Source organism: Octopus bimaculoides, chromosome 16, assembly GCF_001194135.2.
Source record: "Octopus bimaculoides isolate UCB-OBI-ISO-001 chromosome 16, ASM119413v2, whole genome shotgun sequence".
Classification (NCBI taxonomy): Eukaryota; Metazoa; Mollusca; class Cephalopoda; order Octopoda; family Octopodidae; genus Octopus; species Octopus bimaculoides.
This window is the reverse complement of record NC_068996.1, coordinates 35,004,637-35,016,101: the sequence shown is the minus strand read 5'-3', so window position 1 is coordinate 35,016,101 and position 11,465 is coordinate 35,004,637. Positions and strand designations below refer to the sequence as shown.

The following is an 11,465-nucleotide window of genomic DNA, read 5'->3' as shown; positions in this document are numbered from 1 at the left end:
CGCCGACGACCCGACCATGCAACAGGTTGTACTGGATTACATGTTACCAGTAGCACTGAAGAGCGACCTGAGGCCTTGGAAATTCCTGGTTTTGTCAATTCTCTTGTCACACCGGTGAAAGTCTTCTTGGGCTAATAAGTGGGGGTAGTGCAGTGCAAGCTACACCCACTAAAAATTATTCATCTGCACAGGTACTTCCTGTACTCCAAATCTTAGTAAAATCATTCAATTGGTTGGTTGGCAGAAACCTAAAAATGCACCTGTAACTTATTTTAGAATATATATATATATATATGTATGTAGTTTTTCTTCACACACAGACATTTCTCCAATTCTGTCATTGTCAGTTGAATTGCTTTGAATCATCATCATCATTTCTTGTTTGCTTTCCATGCTGGCATGGGTTGTCCAGTTTGACTGGAGCCAGTAAGCCAGAGGACTGTGCCAAGCTCTGATATCTGCTTTAGCATAGTTTCTACAGCAAGATACCCTTCCTAACACTGGCCACTTACAGTGTGTACTGGGTGCTATTTACATGGCACCAACAGCAGCAAGGTCACAAGTAACTCACAAGATGAAGCTCCTCAACTGAGGGGTGAGTAGTATTGAGAGAGGTGGCTTTGGATATCTGTCACCCTGGTGGCAAATAAAAGAAATCATCATCATTGTCGTCATCATCATCATTATTATTATTATTGAGTTAGAGAGCATCTAAGTGACACTGAGGTAAAATATACAAAGCCTAGTATACCGTCATGACTACCCATCTGATAAGGGTACATCAGGTACATGCATCACAACCATATGTGTGTGACATGGTGATCTCATATCAAGATAAACAGCAACCTCACAGGTGAGGCCTAGTTAGAATTTTCTTCAGTTCGAGTAGCCCATCCTGCTCAAGAGGTTTCTATTTAAGGGTTGTTTAAGGATGATGAACAAAACACCCATTTTTCCAGAGGTGAATTATCCAAGCCCCAAAGAATTCCTCTCAACATATGGCTATGCTGTTCCCTCACTACTTCAGGTTGTGATCAGAGATGCAACATATCGTCAGTCACCAAGGGACATGCTTAACTGGTTAAGGCCAAGCAACTAACAAGCAAATCTGTGGTATTGAGCAGAATATTTGCTGTAGCCCATCTTTTATACCAAGGCAAGACAATGTACATGATAACACTTCCAGTCAATTAAGATGAGAAGCCATGAGAGCCACTGCCTGGTATTGCATCAGGGCATTTATCATCATTATAATTATTAAAGTAGTGAACTGGCAGAATCATTAGCAGCATTTTTACCGTCTTTATGCTCAAAGTTCAAATTCCACCAAGATCAACTTTACCTTTCTTCTTTTTGGGATTGAAAAATTAAGTACCAGTGAAACATTGGGGTCGATGTGATCAACTAGTCCCTTCCCCTAAAGTTTCAGGCCTTGTACTTTTAGTAGAAAGGATTATTATTATTATTATTATTATTATTATTATTATTATTTCTTTTTTAAATAAAGTACCCACAGACCTTAACCTTTTAGCATTTAGATTACTCTGTCAAATGTGATGTTTATTCACATTGATTTTAATCAATCAAGCATTATCTCATAGCTTCAAGATTATTTTTAGAATGACATTGTAGGGTAGGTGTGAGTGGCAGGATCTAGTCAGCTTGAACCTAAAACAAATTGACTATTTGGGCTGGATATAGCTGGTTTGAATACTAAAGAGTTAAAATCAATCAAAGACTATGAAGTGGCACTGAGCTGAGCAACAGGTCAAGGCTGCCACCCAAAAAAATGAATGACCATTCTGACAGACTCACACATTTTCTACCTATAAATGCCATTTACGAAGGATAGGCTAACCTGAAGTTATAGTAGAGAGACTTGCCCAAGGTACCAAACAGTAGGATTGACCCTTTAGTATTCCGATTACTCAGTCATATGTAATATTTATTTATTCATGCAGTTTTGAATTAATCACAGATTGCCTTATAGTTCTGATATTTTGATGATGTGATGGTTTATTTTTATAATGATATTGTAGGGTAAGTATGAGTGGCTGGATCTGGTCGGTTTGAACATAAAACAGAATTTTTGGGCCAGGTGTAACCAGTTTGAATGCTAAAGGATTACGTAGTCTGATCAATAAGTATCCACACTGTTGCCATAGTAACAAAGCTAAAACACACAGTGAATCTGTTTGGCACAGATTGACCTTGAGCTCTGCTGTGCACATGCACTAAGTTTTAACATTCTAGCTCACTTCAGCTGTTTACAGCAGTGCTTGGAAGGAACATGTGTAGCATGTGATCATCACATTGATCACGACAGGGAAAGTTGAGGAGAGAACCTGCATCAATTTTTGCCAAAAGCTTGGCAAGTCCTGCTCAGAGGCCTATGCAAAGTTTTCAAAAAGTTTTCATCGTTCTTGACACAATCAAGGAGATTTTGTGCAACTGTCTTTTTAGTCAGCTGAAAGTAGTTTTGGCACAAACTTAGCATACCCAAATCTTCATCTTCAGTGATAATGGACTGAACTGAGCCGTAAACTAATTTGCACATCTGATGATAACTCAAGGATGGTGATTTGATGATTTCCCCTCACAACTGCACACACATCTGTGATGTTTTTCTCAGTTCTGCTGGTTGCAAGTCTCTCAGAACAATCATCAATATCAACATTTTTTCAACCATCTTGGAAACGTCTGAACCACACGTACACTTGTGTGCAGCTCATACACTCCTCTCCATACACTTCTGCAACTTTGCATGGGCCTCTGAGCAGGTATCGCCATGACAACTTTGTTGTGTTCAATGTGACAATCACATGCTACACACCTTCTTTCCAAGCACTGCTGTAAGCAGCAGAAGTGAGCTAGAATGTTAAAACTTAATGCATATGCACAACAGAGTTCAAGGTCAATCTTTGCGAACTGGCTTTACTCTCCATGCTTTAGCTTCGTTACTATGGCAACAGTCTGGATACTTATTGATCAGAAATTATATGTATATGTATAACCCTTTAGTATTCAAATTACTGTCAAATTTAGTATTTATTTATTCACATGGTTTTGAAGTAATCAGGCATTACCTCGTAGCTATGAGATTTCAATGGTGTGCTGGTTTGTTTTTAGAATGACATTGTAGGGTAAGTGTGAAGGGCTAGATCTGGCCAGTTTAAATACTAAAGGATCAAACCTTGAATAGTTACTTACTGAACTATGCCAGTGTCTTTTAGTAGAAGAGCAGACGACATTAATTTGTAGAATGTATGTTTTTTTATACTCTCAGTTGAAATGGTAACAATAGGGATTAGAATTTCATGAAAAATAACTTGAGAAATGTTAGCTGTCATGTTGCTATTACAATCTACGCTGGGTCAGCACAAAATTGTCATTATCATCATCATCATTACAAGCATCATTACTGTTGTCATCTCCACTTCCACTGTCACCACCACCTCCACCATCATCACCACCACTTCCACCATCATCACCACCATTTCCACCATCATCACCACCACTTCCACCACCATCATCATCACCACTTCCACCATCATCACCATCACCATCACCTCCACCAATATCAGTGTCACCACCAACATTAGCAGTACCAATACTATCGTCTTCCATGTTTGTTTTCCCCAAGATGCCATCTCAGCTCTGACAAAACACTGTTTCTTCTTGGATGTTTTTTAAAACTATTTCTTTAAAGTTCATTTCATTTGTTCACTCACAACTTATATATTGCATCATGATAGTCATCATACCGAAACAATTCACTGTTCTGAGAGCCATATATAATTCTCAAATATTTGCTAAGACACATCTTAACAGCCCCATGTGGCTCTTAAACACATCATCATCATTTTAACATCTACATTTTCATGCTTACATGGATCAGATGGAATTTGTTGAGGCAGATTTTTTGCAGCCTGATACCCTTCCTGTCACCAACCCTCACCTGTTTCCAAGGCTACTAGAACAAAATTCCTGCTGGACCCCCCCCCCCCATCCTCTTTCAGACAAAATCCCCCTGGGATATTGTTCTTTCTTTGCAATAAAAATATTTTAGGAAAGTGAAATTTTATAAGAAAAAATTTTTAATATTTATTAGTTGATATTTTCATGTAAAATTTGTCCTCTGGTGAGGGGGGATTTTGTCCTGATACCATTTCCAAGTATGGTAATATTTCCCCACAGTTAGACATCTTTTTTCACAAAAACTGCAAACAAACAACATTGGTTGTATAACAGTGATGCTTGTTTATAAACATCACATGATGTCAAGACAAGGGGACACTCAAACACACAAATGATCATTACCATCATCATTTAACGTCCACTTTCCATAGGTTAGACAGTTTGGCTTGCTTTCTATGGCTATATGATCTTCCTAATGCCAATCACTCCAAGAATATAGTAAATGCCTTTTACATGTTACCACCACTGGCAACGACTATAATTTCACTTGGTTTGACATGTCTTCTCAAGTACAGCAAATTGACAAAGGCCATTGCTTCTGTGAGACCCAACATGCAAAGATCATGCTTTACCACTTCGTCTCATGTTTTCCTGAGTCTACATCTTCCACAGCTTCCCTGTAGCGATTGGCATTTCTTCACACAGCTGTCTTCATCCCATATGCATTACATGACCATACCAACACAGTCTTCTTTCTTGCATACCAGATCTGATGCCCCTTATGCCCAATTTTTCTCTCAATGCTTACACTCTTGTACATGCATACTGACATTGCACAGCCACGTGTGTGTGTGTGCGTAAAATATATATACATATATATATCTTAGTCATCTAAAAATCCATAATTCAGGAAAAAGACGCACTTGTATATCTGTCAGTAGAGTGGGTGTATTATCTGAACTGTACAGTATCATATATCCATCACGGCTGATCTTACCAATTGGTTTCATGCTTCACTACCTTATCCCATGTTTTCCTGAGTCCACCTCTTCCACAGATTCCCTCCACGGTTAGAAACCGGCACTTCTTTATGCAGCTGTCCTCATCCATTCGCATCCCGTGACCATTCCAGCACAGTTTTTTGTGCACCACATCTGATGCCTCTTATGCCCAATTTTTTATTCTCGAGATGTTTACACTCTGTCGTACATGCACACTGACATTGCACATCCACTTGTATGTGTGTGTAATATATATTTATATATACATATGACAGGATTCTTCCAGTTTCCTTTCACAAGGCTTTGGTTGGTCTGGGGCTATAGTAGAAGACACTTGACCAAAGTGCCATGCTATGAGATAGAAACAGAATAGCATGATTGTGTCACACCTAAAGGTACACTAATTAAAATTCCTCACACATCTTGAGAGCCATATGAGTTTTGGGTTTTCATCATGAACATATGTTTCCTTTAACCCTTTAGATTACTCTGTCAAATGTAATGCTTATTTATTCACATTGTTTTCAAGTAATCCTGTATTATCTTGTAGCTTTGAGATTTCAATGATGTGATTTTTTAGTTTTAAAATGACATTATAGGGTTTGATGTGAGAGATTTGATCTGGCTAGAAGATTTGGGCTAGGATATGGCTGGTTTAAATGCTAAAGTATTGAAGACAATGGAAACATTAAGAGGAAACCTTTGCATTTAATGATTTTAATTATTTTAAAAAATGGTGAGGGAGTAAATCCATTTAATTATTTTTTAAAAATTGAGGTGAGAGAGTAAATCCAGCCAATTCTCCTTGAGCAGAGAAAAGGTTGACTATTTATATGTACGTCCACTTTTATATACATTTATGTTTGTATATATCTTGAATCAAATATTTTCACCACTTTACCCCTACAGTCAAGTGACTAATACCCACTCACCCCCTCTCTCTACTGGTTGATGTTTAATCTTGCATCAGCACTTCAGAGCAGGCATACATTATCCAATCCTTCCATTTTTAAGACAGTTGAGTGTATTTTGGGGAAAAATTTAGTTGCTACCTCTTGCAGTTTGAATAACCAGAGCCTGTCTACTTCCCTAACTAAGTACAGTGTCATAAGATACAGTTTTCTGTGTCCAGGCCAACATTATCCATTCCTTCCATTTTAAAGATAGTTGAGTGCATTTGGGGAGAAATTTGGTAGCTATTTCTTACAATTTAAAGAACCAGAGCCTGTCTACTTCCCTGAGTACAGTGTCATAAGATATTTTCTTATCTCAAAATAATAATACAACTAAGTAAATAGAGCAGTGCATATGTACTTGTTTTAAATATGAAGCTAGCATGTTGTAAATTGCTTTAGTTTCCAAACACTTGTTATGTGTGTGTGTGTCTATATATATATATATATATATATATATATAAAACACCATCATTATCATAATCATCATAATTTTAACAGCCACTTTTCCATGAATTTGTTAAGGCAATTTTTTCTGTCACCAACCTGCACTTGTTTTCAAGCAAGATTTTAATTTTTCTCCACAGCTAGACATGCTTTATACAGAAGATTAGTAATGAACAGTACTTTCTTTCTTTTTTGTGATGGTGAAGCTTATTTTACAACCAGACAATGAGACAACACATACAAGTGTGTGTATGTATGTGTATATGCATGTGTATACGTGTGTGTGTGTGTATATGTATGTTGCGTGTATATATGTATGTGTGTGTGTGTGTTTAATATACATATATGCACACACACACACACACACACACACACACACATACATATGGCAGGCTTCTTTCATTTTTTTTTTTTTTGTCTACCAAATCTACTCGCAAGGCTTTAGTCGGTCCAGAACTTTAGTAGAAGACACTTGCCCAAGGTGTCATGCAGTTGTTGGGAAGTGATTTTTTGACTGTTCAGCCATGCCTGCACCTGTGTGTGTGTGTGTGTAACTGTATTCTAATGTCAGATTAACTATTGATCACATTAAAGCTGTAAGGTTCACTGTCTCTTTAAGATCATCTGATAATGTTTATTAATCCACCTTCATTCTATATCAATATTATTACTTGATGATACAAAGAAACAATAAAACTGATAGTTGTAGTGCAATCAGTGATTTAGTATTTCAATCAAGTTGTTAGACTTTTCTTTTTCTTTTTATCAAGTTCTTTATCATTTATTATTTTACCATATGTGTGCTTAAGTGTTTGTATTTGCAAAAATGAACATTAAACATTACCAAATTACATATTTTATGCACTACACATTTTGTAAATCTGATATTTTTCATGACTATTTATTTTATCAGAAATGTGTTTTTCTTTACTCACTCTTTAATCATTAAAAATTTTCATTTTTGTGATTGTAGATTGTAATTGAAAATCTCAATATGCATGAGTGTCTGAGTGAGAGAAAGAGGAGGTAGATTTCCCATGTGATTTTTAGAGTTTGTGATAAATTTGATACTGCCAGTATGTGGTGAGGAAATTTCTTTTTTCTTTGCTTTTTTTATATATTTATTACTGATTGTCTTTGATTTTTATTTCAGATCAAGTGGACCAAAACAAAGTTAACAAGACCACAAGGAATAAAGTTCCTAGCTTGAAAACGAGCCAGGGTGACAATAAAGATGCCAAAAAAGAAATTACTCGACTTGAGGGCCTTTGTGAATCTCGCACCAAGGATCTTCACATCACCAAGCTACAGCTGAAAGAAACTTTAAAGGGTTTTGATGCTATGTCGGTGTTGGTTAACTATCTAGCAGTTGAGGTAAGATATTTTCTGCCATTATGGTAATGTTAGTCAATTATTTTGTTCCCAACAGATGGCATTTCTGGTATAAGATGTGGTGGGTGAAACACTGAAATTATTAGCAGCAAGCCATATTGTTTTGGTGCAGCATGTTGCTACAGTAAAAATTAAATTTATGAACTTAGTACATATATATATATATATATGCTAGCATGGAAGGTGCACATTAAATGATGATATATATATATGACTGAAAAGTTCCTGGTTTTAAGTGTATCATGAAAAGACAGATTGGAGGTACAACCTTCCGAGTTCTTTTACACAGTTCAGAAAAGTTGAAGGACTGCTTCAATAATTGTGTGAATCTGAGATGGGAATATGTTGGGTAAAAACATAACTGATTCTCCTGTATTTTCTTTTACCCAGAGCGAAGAACTTTTCAGTACCCCCTTGTGTGTGTGTATATATATATATATATATATAAAATCATCATCATGTGGCTCCTTTCAGTTTTTATCTATTAAATTCTCTCACTTCAAGTGTCATGAAATGGGACCAAACCTGAAGCCTCACAGTTGAGAAGCAAATTTTTTAACCACACTGCCATGCCTGCCTCTGTAATAAATGAGCATAGTTAGCAAGATAAAGAGACTCAAATGTAGACAACATACATCTCAACTCCACCATTACTACCGTCATCATGTTCACATGCGTTTTGTTACACTTAACGTAACCTTGTTAGGTCTTCTCCAATGTAAAATTTTGCTGGTTGATATGGCCCTTTGTCATCTCATCTATAAGGTTCTTCACTTCCTTACATTTTCCTTTTACTTGGATCACACAACAATTCTTTGTACATCTGACACCTTCCATGCTCATCATATGTACATATTAATGCACTTTTCTATCTTACAGACTAGATCTGAGTCCTCTTATACTGAGTTTTTTTCTCAGCTCATTTGTTTCTTTATTCATGTCCTCATCCAGTGGAACAAACTTGTCTCGTTTCTTTCCTAACTGCATAAAACACTCACATTCAAGGCTCACATCTTGTTATTACGCAGCATCACAAGTTATACATGAGCATAGTACTATGTTCTTTCTACTCTCAGAGGAAAGAATTTTTTGGTGAAATAGACATAATACCTCCCTCAACTTTTTCCAATCCTTTCTCTGTTCTGCTGTTCTGCTCTCAGAACACCCATATACACTGCTAATTAGATCCCCCAGGTAACAAAAGCTATCAACTACTTTGAAGAAACCTCAGGGGTATTTGAAAGAAACTTTTAGACATGAACTTCTACTGTTAGCTGCACTTTAAACATCTGCCACATACAAAGTATCAACCAACTGTATGGTGTTGAGCACTTTTATTGAAAATACCCTGTTATTAGTAAATGTGCTCTTTGAGATGTGTATGTGATATTACTAATAACACATATTCTTGAAACCAACTGTAAAGTAAAAACATGCATATTTCCTTTACATCCTACATTAAAAGTTGACCCTTTCTGCTTATTCTATGTCTTCAAACTTCATGCCACAGATCCAAATAATTTGTCACTTAGATCAATGTTTCTCAACCAATTTTTGCCTGTGGACCCCTTTAATTCCTATTTTACTTGGATGGACCCTGCTAGCCATTTGATGTTTAAAAAATCCTATTCTAATTTGATAATTAAATACTATTAGAAAATGTACTCAGTGGTTAGAGCATCAGACTCACAATTATGAGGTAGTGAGTTTGATTCCTGGACTGGGCTGTTGTGTTCTTGAGCAAGACACTTTATTTCATGTTGCTCCAATTCATTCAACTGTAGAAATGAGTTGTGGTGTCACTGGTGCCAAGCTGTATTGGTATTTGCTATTCCTTGGATAATATCATTGGCATAGAGAGAAAAGGCTGGTATGCATGGGCGACTGCTGGTCTTCCATAAACAACGTTGCCTGGACTTGTGCCTTGGAGGGGAACTTTCTAGGTGCAATCCCATGGTCACCCATAACCGAAGGGAGTCTTTACCCTATTGTTAGAAATTATATAATAAATATTGTTAAAATATTTTGTGTATTGTAGAAGTATAACCATTTATTGTACATAGATTTTAACAACAAAATATGGATCCCTAAGGGTCCTGTGAAACCTGGTTGAGAACTGCTGACTTAGATGAAAACTTTTGTTAAAAATACCTTGCTATTCTCTGAGGTACATATGTGAGAGTGTCTGTCTCCTTGTTTTGACATCACTCACTAATAGTAAACAAACATCACCATCATACCAGCAGTGTCATTCATTCGCAATCTTCTGGGAAAACATGTTCAGCTATTATTATGCTGTTTGCATTTGAAGGACTAGGAGAAATATTACCTTAACTGTAAGCAAGTGAGGTTTGGGAACAGAATGACTATGAAAAACATAGGCATTAAAATGATGATGATGAGGAGGAGGAGGGTCATGGTAGTGATATATATTGTTGGACCCTACCAAATCATCCAGTCCGTGCTTGGAACATGATGTTAAATGATGATGATGATATCTGTGTGTGTGTGTGTGTAATGACAGACAATAAAAATTGGGTGCGCAAGTTTATTCAGCACATTATTGCCTTGTTTGATAACCAATGCCCATGGATGAGCTTAATAGGGCAAGCTTTAGGGTTACTATCCAAACGAAATTATTATACATACACACACACATATATAACAAAACAGTAAGTTGGACAATTCATTGGTATTGTTTACTCACCATCATATATGTATGTTTCATTTCCTAATAGGAATTAGTTTTACATGTTAGATAAACATAAGAGATTTCCTATCAGTAATTCTGCAGATAGAGAATTGAATAAATAGTACAAATATATTTTCCAATATCCTATTTTGTTACACAATAACTCTGCACACAATATTTCCAGAATTTTCAATTTTAATATATACTTCGTGTCTATACTAAAACAACAGCAACTACATACAGGATTGTAATAATGCAGATGTGCTTCGTGAGGAAGCAGTTGGGATTTTATCTTACCTGCCTACATAATATATATTATATATACAAAGTAGTATCAAGAAGTTCCCGGACTAGTTATATTTAATAAAAAATAACTTATTTACCTAAGTTTTAACATCATCTCCTTTGAAATAGTTACCTTGCGCAGCAATACATTGGTTCCAGCATTCTTGCCACCTTTGAAATCTGGCCTGGAAGTCATTTTCCGTTAGCAAGTCAAGGATCTTCTGTGATTCACTCTGGATCTTGACAGTGGTGTTAAAACAGTGACCAATGAGCTGTATTTTCATCTTGGGGAAGAGATGACAAATAGGGCAGGTGCAGAAGCAATACCATGTTGTTTTGGGGAAGAAATTCCTGAGTGAGGAGAGCTTGGTGACTGGGTGCATTGTCATCATCATCATCATCATCATCATTTAACGTCCGCTTTCCATGCTAGCGTGGGTTGGACGATTTGACTGAGGACTGGTGAAACCAGATGGCTACACCAGGCTCCAATCTGATGGATGCCCTTCCTAACGCCAACCACTCAGAGAGTGTAGTGGGTGCTTTTACGTGTCACCCGCACGAAGACCAGTTAGGCAGTACTGGCAACGGCAACGCTCAAAATGGTGTATTTTATGTGCCACCCGCACAAGAGCCAGTCCAGGGGCACTGGCAACGATCTCGCTTGAAAATCCTACGACGGCCCCACACAAGAGCCAGTTCAGGGGCACTGGCAACGATCTCGATCGAAAATCCCACGAAGGCCAGCCAGGCGGCACTGGCAACGGCAACGGCCAC

General features: G+C 37.1%; 1 protein-coding gene across 4 annotated transcripts in view; it reads left to right on the top strand.

Moving 5' to 3' along the window:
- LOC106870681 (centrosomal protein of 290 kDa) overlaps positions 1-11,465 on the top strand; it is a 364,606-nt gene that overhangs the window by 331,634 nt on the left and 21,507 nt on the right. For all 4 annotated transcript variants that reach the window (XM_052973702.1, XM_052973701.1, XM_052973700.1 and 1 more), the window contains one exon: positions 7,473-7,693. In XM_052973702.1, coding sequence (XP_052829662.1) covers positions 7,473-7,693 — 221 coding nt within the window. The remainder of the gene's footprint in view (positions 1-7,472; positions 7,694-11,465) is intronic.